Genomic DNA, 14,145 nt, shown 5'->3' with positions numbered 1-14,145 from the left:
CAATATCAACAAATCACATATAAAAAAACCCAAACCAACGAAACTGATCCTACTGTACTATCAAGTACTGTATCTGTAGCCAGACCTTGATATAGCTTATTCCTCTGTGGCATACACCTCCGGTTCTGTCAAAAAAAAAAACCTATTAAAAACACATTAGTGAGGCATACTGTTGCACTGGTTCCTTCATTATACTGAACAAGGGCACTGTAGTGTATTTGGTCGCGTCCTGCTGCTGTAAATACCAATCAAAACAACACATTTGCAGCTCATAATAGTCCCCAGTAAATGCACAATGCACAATTTACTATTTGAGTACAGTTTGCTAACAACAACAATGCCCAGCTGCTTTATGAAATTATTTCTTTATTTATCTCAACAACATGTGACAAAATCCACAGAGAAATCAAATTTTACTTTTCTATCAAGAAGACTGGATGTGAGAAATTTTGGCCACTTGTTGGACAAGCAATATAAGTAAAGCACAGAGAACAGGCATTTTCTGATGACCCAGTAACAACATGCCAGGTGAGCAGGTGTGGAAATGCCTCCTCATGTAGTGCCACACTGTGGAAATAGTTGAGCAGAAGGTTGGGGCAGATAGCAGATTCCTGAGGTGGGATCTGGTGCCACTTAAGGAGAACCAGGCAGGATTATTGATGGGCCAATTAGCAGCCAGTGTGTGTTTCATCCCCATCCACATGGGGACTCTCTGATAATTAATGAATAATTTAGCATACCTTTATGTAAATGCTGATAGGGGGTAGGAGTCACTGGAATCCCACATTTCTATTGTTACGGATTTGACAAAGTACACCTTTGAAGCGTGTGTGTGTGTGTGTGTGTGTGTGTGTGTGTGTGGGAGGGGGAGTCCCCTTTGTTGTGTACTGTGACTTGTTTCCAATGGAAACAATAATTTGGAATATTCTCCTTTGTAGAAAAGGAAAATCATTTACCATAATCAGTTTTTTCCCCATCAAAGACACCAAGTATTCAAATGTAGATAATTTTTTCTTTTTAAATTTCATGCTTATTTTGCCTACATGCCAGTTTTCCGGGCCGTGATGTGAATCCTAATGAAATGAAACAATGAACATGACTTGTCTTTGTGCAAGTTTCAGATTACTTTAATTTTCTGTCTGAAACATCTGTGGCTGAAGTGTGAATTAAAAGGCTGAAAATAGCAAAAACACTCAAGAAGAATGACAGTTTGACTATGTGGTTGTCAATATGTTAGAGTCCTTAGAGAGAGATATACTCTAGATCGAGGACTTGAAAACATATTTGAGAGATATCAGACCGGAGACACCAAGTGATTGTAATTAACCAGCTGGTGGACATTAAAAGAGGGTTACTGTGAATCCCGAGGAGAAAAAAAACGAAAATGTCGGGTCTCGACTCACTGGCTAATCTTCATCTTGGTAAGGTTTTTCTGCTTGCAAGTGGGTGTGGTTTATTTCTATCGCTTTTTCTTTTCACCTCACATTTAGTTTTTCTGCTCAAAAGTTAAAGTCTCTGTCCATGCTACAGGTCTGCAGAACTTGCACGGGCCTATCAGTGAAGTTGCTTGTGCCTCGCTGCGGTTTGCGGTTAGCTTTATGGTCCAGATTGAGCTGGATTTCACTTCAGCCTTAACGAGGTGACACTGAATGCTTTCCTACAACCCTTACTGGCCCTAAAAAACCCTTTTAAGGACTTATGGAGAGCTGTCTGTAAGGATGTTAACATGTCACTTAACAAATCAATCCACTCATTTGCATGCCAACGGTGGTGCGAGTGTCTCTGCATGTGCCTGCGCTTGTGTCGCTGATGATGTGGGTGTGTAATCGAATGCACATGTTGTATGCTGAGTGTTGTCAGCGGCAGGGTGTTTTCCTTTGTATTGATTACGGATGAATAAAGCAAGCACTTGTCAGGTCTGTATATACTAAAATGACTGTTTAAGAACAAGCTGATCAAAACATCCTGAAAACCAAATTCAGTATGTGTGCCAATGAAACATCACACATGTTGACATATACGATGCTGAAGCAGTAGTTAAATTAAGTTTTGCTTAGACTTATCATATCCTTACTGTGCATTTTATTTGATCAAATTTCTAAATCCCTAAAAACCTGCATTTTTCCAAGCACACCAGACATCATCATCCTTAGCAGAAGCCAGTCTATTGTTCTCGTCTCATTACAAGTGTATCATCCCTCTTGTTTTGACTCTCTATTCTTCCTCCAAGTTCAACAGTCCCCTTTCATTTTCTGTTCTACTTATTCTCTCATTCTTAGTGCTACCCCCCCTGTTCTTTCTTCCAGTCATCTGATCCTTTGGATCAACTCCTCTGGAGTTGCTTGTCCTGAGCATGACAAGCACTCTGATTAAAGGGCTTATTAGCTTGCTGTAAATGAGAAGCCGATTGTCATTTTGAAGGAGGCAGAGGAAGCCTGTGGCCAGCCAGGAGAGAGGGGGCCCCAAACATGTTAGAAGAAAAAGAAAAAAGCAATGGGTGACGTAAGGAATGAGAGCCTTAGAGCAGCCGTGCAGCTAACAAACCATTTCCTTTATTCTAGTATTCACACACCAAGAGAACCCCAGATGGGTTGTGTGTTACTTTAGTTCCCCCCTCCTTCCTGCTCTACTAATTAGATAGGTCACAACCGTGAGAGTTCTGGCTATGGGTCAACGGAGGCACTCGCTGGCAAGTGGAACCTGAAACCTTAACCCCAAGTCTCTCCCGCTCTCTCCTCCCATCTTTCTTATTATCCCTTGCCCACTTGAAAAGCAAGAATATCATGTTATGGGGTGAAAAGAAGCAGAATGAGCAGTGATTGGGAAACTATCTCCCCAAAACAAACATGTCATGGTGGATTTGGTCTTGGTCAGACAAATGGCATCGTGTAGACTGCGAGAATGCACTAAGTGGGCCAATTTACAGCACGAACAATGGAGTAAACAATCCTGATTGAGAAGTAAATGGGTGAAGCAAATGGTGCTGACTCAAAGTCAGAAGGCATAATACTGTAGTTGCTGTCTCCTCTTCCGTTTTTTGTTTATGCAGAATAATGACAAACAATAAGATGCAGCATAATGAAAAATAATCTGTGAAAGTGGAAATTAAGGCTAGTTATAGGGAGAATGAGTAATGTTGAAATACTTTCAGTTTTAAAATACTTTTTTAAATGTTTGGAAGAAAATATTTAATCTGACAAGAATCAAGTGAAAACAGCTAAAACAACAAAACTACAATTTTGTAACTGTCTGCTATTAACCTGCACCTGCATCTGTCCACCTGCACTCTGAAATGGCTTGATAGCAAATACATCACCAGTGCCATAAGGAACATCCACAATAGGATCAAGTGATCAAAAGCTAAGTCAACAGTCCGAGCTGATTAAACAAAGGGCTACTGAGGAAGGCTTCAGAGCATTCTGAATGAGGGAATATTTCCGAATGAGGAGCACTGTTGTTTCAGGTGATTATGGAGTTGGCTGGAGGACTTGACAGTCTCTCCACTCGTCGGAAGGTGTGGAGGCTTTTCAACACAGGGTAGATATGATTAGGATGAGTGACTCAACTGATCAGCTTGAGTGTATTTAGCCTTCAATGAGAGGTTATTAGGGAGTTGGGTTATGTGGAGCTATAGCTTATTAGTGTGTGTGTGTGTGTGTCTTTGTGTGTGCCTAAAGAAATAAACACAACATACTTCCATCAATACAGTGTAATTAGTTGCATCACAAATTATATTATCAAATGTGTATATCTGATAGACGTCAGTTAATCAACCACACAATGCTCTGCTTATGATCTCTGAAAAGACTTGGCAATAATTCAATATTATTTTTTAGCGATTTTCAGAATTATATCGTAATAATATGAACTTATCATTTAATAGTTCTAGAAATTTAATAATAATAATAATAATTATTATTGAAAGCTATAATCAACAAGACTAGCGGCTCTGCAAGACTGGATAAGCACAGTGATGCTTTTGAGCTAAATGCTAATATTGGCATGCTACAATACTCGACAATAAAATTACTAATGTGCAGATGTTTAGCAGGTACAGTGTTTAGCGTGTTAGCATGCTAAGGTGTTAATTAGCATTAAACACAAAGCACAGCTGAGGCTGATGGGAATGTCATTAGTTTGCCGAAATTTGTTCATAAACCATAGAAGTAGACAAATTAAAATTTTGGCCAGATGGTGACGCAAGATGAAAGTTAAGGGATCAACAAAGTTATAACAATTTATCCTATTGAGGACACAAATATCTGAACCAAATTTTATGGCATCCATCTAATGCCTCTTGAGATTTTTCTGTCCGGACCAAATTGGCAGACTGACCGACACTGCTATCCCTAGAGCCATGCCACTAGCATAGCTATAAACATCCTTACTAATTTTGTGATAATAATATCAACCATATCGCACAGCTCTCTTTACTATTACAGCCCTTTTGATAGAGAGTTGTACATTATCTGTGTCTGTGATTATACGTTTCTGTGTCAACTTGAAAAGAAATTAAAAAATATATATATTTCTGTTCATGATTGGGTGGACACTAACTTGGGACAGGGCAGAGGGCAAAGACAACTGTCCTTTACAAGGAAGCAAAGATAACAACAGAGATGTCCAGGACTTTTAGAGGCAAAGACAGTCAGAGTGCTGGAGTGAAGGAGTGTGAAAAACAGTGTATATGTTGCAAAAAAAAAAAAAAAAGTGGAGGAGTGCAGGAAAAGGGAGAAGGACAACATTAGTTGGTGAGTATGTCAGCAGCAGTAGATCATCCCATTTCTCAGGCTCTCATCGGCCTCCTCCATTACGTCATTGAAGAGGAGGACAAAGAAGAGGAGGGAGAGAAAGACTTGGAAGAGGGGGAGGTAGAAAAGAAGGGGGGCCAGCTCGTAAAACACTGAGCACACAGTAAACATGTCTCCCCTTATGCATGACAATACTTCTACAGTGAGCGCTGCCTGACATTAGCCAGATAACCCCCCCTTACCCCACGTGCTAGTTCCCATCCAACAACAAGGCTTTCAGTGGAGACGCCAGGGGAATAGATTAGCACTAGGCTAACATGGTAAACTGTGTTCTGTTAAACAAGGCCACGCTGGGCTAGACGACATCAAGATTTTCACTCAATCAGTCATTCACAAGTGCATAAGTATATCTTAGTGGTTAGTGACTGGTCCTTGCAGTGGTTTACCTCAGCTCACACATGAATTCCTGTGGGGTTCCTGTGAGAATAAGATGTGGAGGCTGGTGGGAACGGCATTATGTGGGTCCCAGCGGGTGTCTGATCAGAGAGTGCGATGCGGATGAGAGGTGAATGTAAACAGCGATGATCTTTGACTTTGTATAGCTGGTGGTCTGAGCTGGGGAGCTATCATGTCTGGCTATGCGTCTAGTGGGAAAAAATGAGGGACATGCTTTCATCTTCTGTACCCCGCTCTCCTTCAAATTTCATACACATACAGATCCCCGGGATAAACCTGCATAATGACACAAAATATCTTAAAATGTTTTGAGCATTGGCGACAACACTCAGTATTGTAAAATATCTTATCAGATGGCAAAAATAGCGTGTAAAAAAACCTCCTTACCCCCACTTGATTATAACCTGGTATGATAATGGACGTGTCTGCCATGATGACATAGCTTTTCTAAGTGTGAAAAGCTGTCAGCATATGAAAGTGACAAACCTCAGAGAGGGAATTTCAAAAAGGGTGAAAGTGTGAGTAAATGAGGTTTGGGGGGTAGAGGTGATTTGGCTCATATTAATATGACATTTGTCTGTTAGCACTGAGCAGCCATGTAGATGTTTACCTCTGCAGGCAAGATTACTGTGGCGATTATGATAACAACAGCTGAAAGGACAAATGTGAGTGCGGAAGAGATCAAACACACAGCCACACCACGAAAAAGAAGCACTCATTTCTGATGTACAAAAAAACTAAACTCTAACAAACAGTCCCCCCCCCCCCCCTTCCACATTAAAAAAACACAGAGCAACATGGGCCTTAGATTGCATTTCCTTGTTTGGCGACCTGTCAAATGTAAACCCAAAATTCATTTGCTTTTGATGCCAGTTTGGTTCTCCAACTCCAGGGAAATTTCCCTGGGTCGGTTGGCCTTTTTAGATGTTCAACCTCCCTAACCAGTGATGTGTTTACTTTAAGTCACTCTTTTCTGCTGAGCGTTTTGCATAAAGTGGCTTGTGTTACCTTGTCTGCTAGAAATGGCTGTCCGTAATCCCACAAATTTACATTTTCGGGGATTTTGGATTTTTTACTTAATCACATAGGATAGTTACTAACTACCAGCTACCTGTTTGTAAAAACTGGTATAGACCTTGATCCGGACATCTTGCATTGCTTTAAACTCGGTGGACTCCTTTTCAATGCCATGAAGGAATAGTAAAGATGTAGCCAAAATAGAAACGATTAGATGACGAAGTCCTGATGGCAGGGTCTTATTGTAGCTTGGACAAACCTCAAAGCTCCAATAACAAGGTCATCAAGGTAAGTAGCATGTAACATCTTGTGGAAAATCATATACATCGGTTGCTTGTAGCACAACACAGGTATCCATTTCTGCATTAACGACAACCTTTTATTGTTCCAGCATCCCAAAGGTTAGTACTCTCCCAAAGAAGCTATTCTGTAATAATACAATGCTAAAAAGCCAAATGCTAAAAAGGGATAGCTTTTAAAGAATCATACAGATAACCTCGGTGTCTAATGTTTTCCCATTCAACAAGAGGAAAGTCTCTCTCTGCTTCTGTGAGGGCAGTTTAGCGGATGTCTCTGTCACTGCTTTGAGTGAGTAGATGCTTTATAAGGGGAAAAAGGCCGAAAGTAATGTGCTGCCCGTCTGTCCCATATGTGTGGTTTGCAGGTCTGTCAGCAGCACTACAAGAGCACGGATGACTGAGAGGAACCAAACATGTGAACGTGGAGCAGCACATGGCCCCTGCAGAGCTCAAATAGGTTGGATGGTGATCACACACCACCTCTCGGGGTAAAAAGTAATTTTAAAATGGGCAGTCTTCATTGTAAGTACTGACTAGACAAAACTGTGTTAGGAATAAAAAGATGCACGTTTCCACAAAACAGATGCAGAAAATCAATTTTAAAAATAGAACTAACATGACACTACACAATTATATTGGTCAAATAATGACCCAGAACCATATTCTTTCATTACAAATATTTCACTCTTGGTGTTATATTTCAAATAAGTTAGATATATTTAACACTTCCATTCTTGTTTTAATTAGAATGTAGACAGTCAGCACTTTGTTTTACAGTTTAAACTGTGTAATTTTAGGCACTGTGCTTAGTCCGTTAATGTGTAAATAGCAGCTTCTAAAATCCATATCGTTAAGATCAGTCTACCATTAGACTATTCACAGTAGAAGATGGCTACAGCAGCAGACTGTGGTTTAGGCTGCTCCATATCAGTATCTCCAGTGAAGCCTTGAGTCATGACAGCACAGGTAAACATTAATGTGCACACACACACACACACACACACACACACACGATCACCTGCTATCGTGCTAATGGTTAGCAGACCAGAGAAGTGAGATGTGGTCATGTATAGTGGAATGTCAGAGGGGCTGACAGTGCCCAGAGACGTGTAGTTATCTGGTGGAGGAGGGATCAAGTTCTTAACCTCTCCTTCGACCTCCTGGTAAAAACAACAAGCAGCCCCTGATCTCTGTGGCATGCCGCCTCAGGACCCCAGTGTCTCTGAATGTGTGTGTGTGGATGTGTGATGGACCAAGGAAAAGGGAGTGTGTCTTTACAAGCAATCGTTTAAGTATACTGTAGCACTTCAGTGTAGCAAAGGTACATGCTTGGCTTAAGGCACTGGGGTGCTTTGTCTCCAGTGTGTCTGTCTAAAATCCAACCATTCCTCGGCACATCAAACCCATGATTTGAAAGTAGAGTCTCTGAGCTTTCAGTGCTGAGTAAACTAGAGATTCAACTACAATCTGTGTAGGCACATACTCACAGTTAATCTGCTGCCATGCAAAACACTTTACTAAATATTAGCGATGAACTATGACACTTCCAAAAGCAGAGCAACATAAACCAGGCTGTACTTTGTAATGTTTCTATCTTCCCCTGGATTTTTATTTATTTATTTTTATTACCAACCATGCAACTCTCACTCCCAACAAAAAAAACAAGCTGCCGTTTTGCACAGCAGCGCAATCCTTTACTGTGAGAGGCTTTTAATGGTCTTTCCAGATTGGGCCCTAATTAGCTGTTAATCATCTAGGGCTCATAACCAGTGTGGAGACAGCAGGCGTGTGTGTGTGTATGTGTGTTTGTACCATGTGTGCATCTGCGTGTGTTTGCGTGTTCTCTCCTGCTGTCTATCCTCGTGTTGCGAGGCCATTAGCAGTGACATGCTAAAAAGAGCCAAACAGCCCATTAACTCCTTCACTCTTCCTCTCTCCTCTCCACCATGCTCATCTCTTTCCCAACAGTACCACAATTGCCAGCTGACACCCTCTAATGCCAGCTATCTGTCATGACCAGAGACCTGTCCACCCACACATCCCTCCCTCTACCTTGTCCTCGGCCCATTCTTTGCTTTATTCTTCCTGTCTATGCTCCTTTACCCTGTCTTTCCCATTCTGTCTGTACATGATCTGTAGTACTGTAAGACTGGGTCCCTTAAAATGGTGAGATTACACAGGATGATGGTTGCAACGACTTATTTTCAGTAACAATTAATCTACCAGTTATTTTCCCAAGTAATGATTTTATCTGTAAAATGTCAGCTATAATTTCCAGAAGCCCAGAGTGATGTATTCACATTTCTTATTTTATTTGACCAACATCTCAAAATCTAAGGATATTCAGTTTACTGTCAGATATGATATAGAGAAACTGCAAATCCTTACATTTGTGAACTCTGAACCACAAAATGTTTGAAATTTTAGCTTGAAAAATGACTAAAAGGATGGATTGTCAAAAATAGTTGCAGATTCATTTTCTGACAGTTGACTAATTGCTGCAGCTGTACACAAGATGAACTTATCAAATAAACACTACATAGAAATACTGCAATTATGTGTGATCATCATTTTCAATTTACACCAACAACCTCCAGGAATGGATCAGTCTGCAATGTGATAGAATAAGCTAACTAACTACTACTACCTGAGGGAACAGGGGATCGTGGATAAGCAAAGATGAAACTTAAAGCTCGCGTCTATGTGGGTATGAAGCAGATATTCACGTTATCAGCCCGCTTGTGAAACCTCAGAAAGCTCCTATTCTACTGGGCCTTTTATGTTTCTGTGCGCCTATACCTGCCTACTGGGCTTGGCTGCATACCGGATCAATATCTCAACTTGCACACTGTGGAGAAAGAAACCGCGGGCTGAAATTTTATCAGCCTGAATACAGTAACAGTAAGCAGCTAGCTGTGCATGAGTTGGTGCAGTGAAACTGGCAATGAAAAGCCACAGGAGCACAACGCACATTATTTCACATATTGAACAAGCTGGTTTCTTCAGTGCAACAGTTCTGACTGATTTTTAGTCTAAATAGTAATATTATCCAGATTAGGTATGTTATTAAAGTGAATATGTTCAATCTCTGAATTTTAAATAAAAGTTACTCAGGAGAGCAGTATTAAAGATGGAAATTAAACCTGCTACAAAGTAAAATGGTGAAAAATATTACAAGGAATAGAGCAAAAAGCTAACAATTATTTAAATCATTTAACAACTCATGATTATTGTCATTATCAATTAATCAATTGATTTTTTTCAGAATAAACACTTAATCATTTAAGTCTATTAAATGTCCAAAAATTGTGACAAGTAGTCAAGCAAAAGGTAATATCTTCAAATTGCTTGCTTTGTCTGTTCTACAGTCCAAAACTCAATTTTTCAGCGATATGAACCAGAGAAAAGCTGCTGATCCTCAAATTAGGGGAGATGTATACGATATATGTTGGCTTTTTTTTTTTTTTTTTTGCACAACACAAATTAACAGAGGGCTTCGGTACACTGACTGGGTATGACACCTCAAAACAGCACATTACCACCACAAAAAGCTTTCTCCAGTACATCCACCTTGGCCTAAACCAGGCTGACAGCCAAAGAGAGACAAGTGTGTGATTAATGATAGGGGCCTGGTCATATCAGCAGGCTGGTTAACAGAGCCCACCACAAGACTATGCAGGTCACAGAGCACACCCAGCCTCATCAGCGCCCATTACTACTGTGGGCACACATCACACATGAAATTATGTTTGCTTTTACTTGAAAAAAAAAAAAAAAAAAAAAAAAGAGCTAAAAGGGAATGTGGCCTTTTTCAAGTATCCAAAACCAGAGAGGGGGCATTTTAAACTTTTAAAGCAACAATAATAGGGACATATTCATTTGTATTTCCCTGCAACCTGTGGTTTGTTTTTTTGTATTCTTTTAATTTTCTTCCTTAATTTTACAAACAAAATTTCATTTACAAGATGACCTGGTCTTCGAGTATCAGGAAAACTCCCTATAAATTTAACAAGTATTTGCAGTTGAAGGACTACAATTTCAGCAAGACACAACAGAAACAGCAAATCTGGTGATTTTTGATCTTCTAGAATAGAGCAAGATAATCTGATCCAAGGAGTTGTGTGTGCGTGTGTGTGTGTGTGTGTGTGTGTGTGTGTGTGTGTGTGTGTGTGTGTGTGTGTCTGTGTATGGAAGAGGAGGGAACATCTACAATGAAAATATGACAGCAAGTCTGACAACATCCGACACGCATATACACAGAATATTTCTGCTTTGGGCTGAGCAGGCAGGAAGGAGAGATCAGAAACAGGATACTGCATCATTTCTCTGCACACGAACTCATTTGCAATCACACACACGAACATTTTCCAGATGCGTGTGGACAGTGCGAGAGCACAGAGAGAGATGGTGATGTGGAATGGGATAGGAGGTGAGGTGATGTTGGATCACTCGGGCAACACAGCAATCTGAGAGCCAGGGCATGTGGGAGAAACGGGAGGCTCGGGTAACAGGAAGAACTGCGAGACAGTCAGGAAATAACACTGTCTCTTTGAATTAGCATTTCCAGCTAAGCTAGTACAAGGAGAAGCGGAAACCTCTGGCAGGACTTTGGCCAGTCCCGTTTCTGTGATATATAGGACAGACAGAAATGTGTGCGTTTGTGTTTATGTGTAATCGAGTGGTAGATACTAGAAACGTTTTTCAAAAATGTATGTGCATCATGACTGTACAAAGTTATAATAATTTAACACTTTAATGATGCCTATAGTGTACTGGTGTAATGCTGGGGCTAGTAAGGATTCAATGTATTGTGCAAGGACACTTCGACAGGGATGTTCAGTGGCTTGAACCTGGGTGATCCACTTGCTCATTAGAATAGCGTGCGTTACGGCTCTCTGTACTGTGCATTTGTCTTACCAGGCGATTGATTCGAACAAACTCCTCTGGGCTCTTGGCCCAGGGAGGCAGCTCCACATCAGAGACCACGGTGCCATCTTCCATCACTCCCAGGTTGTAACTGTTGGCGTTGACAAACATCTCGGGGAAGTAGTAGAACTCTGGGATCAGCTCCTGCATGGGCGCAGCATAGAAACATATAACTTAAACACTAGTTAATTACGTCACTGCAAGCAGAAAGTGATACTATCGACTTTTTTTTAAGCAGTGAGACCATTTGCAACATCTCAGAGTTCTCCAGAAGAGCCGACACAGGCTTACCTTTGGGTAAGATGACAATGCTGAATTGAGAAAACTCAAGGGGATTCTGAAAACTACAGAGGGTTTAGAGAAATTACCAGCCAGCACTACTGAAGGCATCAGATATGGAAAGATGTGAATGGTAGATCTGAATATGTAAAAGTATAAAGAAGAGCTGAAGAAGAACAAGACTGAGAAAAATAAGTATAGGTAAAAGAAAAAAACAGGGCCTATCCCTGTATAAATCCGGATCATAAATTATTTAGAAATTACTTTGTGTATGTCTGTTAAAACAGTGAGTGGTGTTTTTTAAACTGTACGATTATTAATGGAAATTATATCTCTGACTGCTTGTCTGCTGCTTGCCTGTGTTTAGCCACTGGAAGATTATAAAAAACCTCTGAACGAAAGAAAAAAAAATTGTTAATCAAATTCTTTAATAACTATGATGATTTTATTTGGCCACCTCAAACAACACAATGTATTTTCAAATTGCATGATAGCAGTGACAAATGTAGTTATGACAGGAGATGTAACCCCCTCTTTTTAGCCATTCGTCATTCTTAACTAAGCAGAACTTTCCACGATGAGTGTAAGCATTAAGATTGAATTTGAGCTTAAAAATATGGAGATAAATCCATACTGCCCTCAAGGCCTAAACTGTAGTGTTATTGTTGTGGGTATGTTGCACCGACTACAAGACACCAGGATGAAAAGCATGATTCTCAATGTTTCGCTGCTTCACTTAACGATAAAAGGAAAGTAGTGTGCTAAAAATATACTGAGTTTGTAAACTGTTGGCATTCAAGTTAATAATAAACTGTTCCTCCAATGTCTTGACATGTACTTGCTCTAGTACTTTACCGGGGGTTATTTGTGTATAGACAAGGTACAGAAATATAAGCAATATTTGTCTATGTTGTAATTTGTAGTCTAATAAATTGTAATACCTAGCTGTAGTATGATTAGTAAATCCCAACAGTTTCAACATACAGACTAAATGATCAATGGACAGTAATTTGTGTTGGGATTTGATGGTAGTTTTGTTGTCTGTGAACAAAGCTTCTGTCACTACAAGTGCTGACTGGTCCTCTCAAGAAGGACAGAGAGATACAAACATGTTGACAGTCTGGCGTCAGAGATGAGCAGACCAACACTGACATCAAGCTGACATGCCTTAGTCTGTCAGACAAGCAGCACTGCTGACAGCATGGCAGCATGTGAATACGCCATGCTAAAACTTGGGGCTGTGTAGCAGGTTTAATCCAATTTTTACGCAGAAGGTCATTTGCAAACATGATCTCTAAAAAATACAAACAATATGTACAAAAACAATTACAGGTCTCTTTTATCTGATTAGCTGCACAATACCTCCACCTCTCATCAATGGGCTGAAAACATCCAATCAAATGAGCAAGCAAACACACAGGTTTAAAACAACACAACGCTTCCTCACTTCTGAAATCTCTTCACTCCACAAAACCTGACCTAAAAGTAAAGGTCAAACTCTTAACGAGGCCTCCCGCTCACCCAGGTTCACTGGCTGTTGCCTGCTGTAAATTTGACCAGGGGGCGGCAGGACGCATGCGAAGCGCACACACACACACACACACACACAAAAAGTTGAGGGCTTCGCTCCCCAACACTCCCCCAAGACTGCCTTGCATGGACCATTATGTGCAGTGGCCCCTTTGCTCTGGCCTGGTCAGAGGCCAGCCCCTCTGATCCCCAATCCTGTCCTGTCATGGGTCACTGGAAGGGGCTCTGGCCCCTGGGCTCCCCTGCTACACTTCTACTGTTGCTACCTCTAAACCCTCTTCTTTCCTCTCTCCCCCTCTGATGCCTCTGGGCTGAGGCTGGGGGTCAGAGGATTGGAGAATGGAGGTCATGCTAGCGTCACCCAGGCTAGAGACACATTGAATCTGGGTGTTGTAACCTATTATCACCCCTTATTTACGAGTGGGGTATGAAAACACTGGGGCTTTTTGCCCTCTGGCAGGGATAGAGTTGCTATCAATGACTCCAGTGCTAAAGCTAAATGGTGTACTTAGCATACTAAATTGATACATCTAGTCCCTAATTCCTCTTTTACTAAAACATGAATGTGTGCGTCCAAGTGGATAAAGTCGATGGACTTTCATTCAAAATATGCAAAAAAATTCAAACTGAACATGGAAACAAATTGATGTGGTCCAGATTTCCCCTTTGTTTTGATCTGAAGTTGAGCTCTTACAGTTTGATCCACATTGACAGGTCTAGACTGAGAGAGCAAACGAGGGCTCTTGTTGGGCTTTCGCAATCAAGCATTGGCCAGCTACGCAGTAACACAATCCATATGTTTTATCAGCGGGATGTGAGGGGGGTGGTAGGCGCAATCAAGCGTCAAAACCCCCAACACCACCACTGTTCCCCCATCCAGTGACCCA

General features: G+C 40.9%; 1 protein-coding gene across 1 annotated transcript in view; it reads right to left on the bottom strand.

The window, feature by feature from the left end:
* lrba (LPS responsive beige-like anchor protein) overlaps nt 1-14,145 on the bottom strand; it is a 191,710-nt gene that overhangs the window by 30,278 nt on the left and 147,287 nt on the right. Inside the window, exon 47 of the mRNA XM_040146675.1 lies at nt 11,441-11,593. Coding sequence (XP_040002609.1) covers nt 11,441-11,593 — 153 coding nt within the window. The remainder of the gene's footprint in view (nt 1-11,440; nt 11,594-14,145) is intronic.

The sequence above is a fragment of the Xiphias gladius genome, chromosome 15, assembly GCF_016859285.1.
Source record: "Xiphias gladius isolate SHS-SW01 ecotype Sanya breed wild chromosome 15, ASM1685928v1, whole genome shotgun sequence".
In the NCBI taxonomy this organism is placed as follows: Eukaryota; Metazoa; Chordata; class Actinopteri; order Istiophoriformes; family Xiphiidae; genus Xiphias; species Xiphias gladius.
The sequence above is the reverse complement of the archived record's forward strand: the minus strand, read 5'-3'. Positions and strand labels throughout refer to the sequence as shown.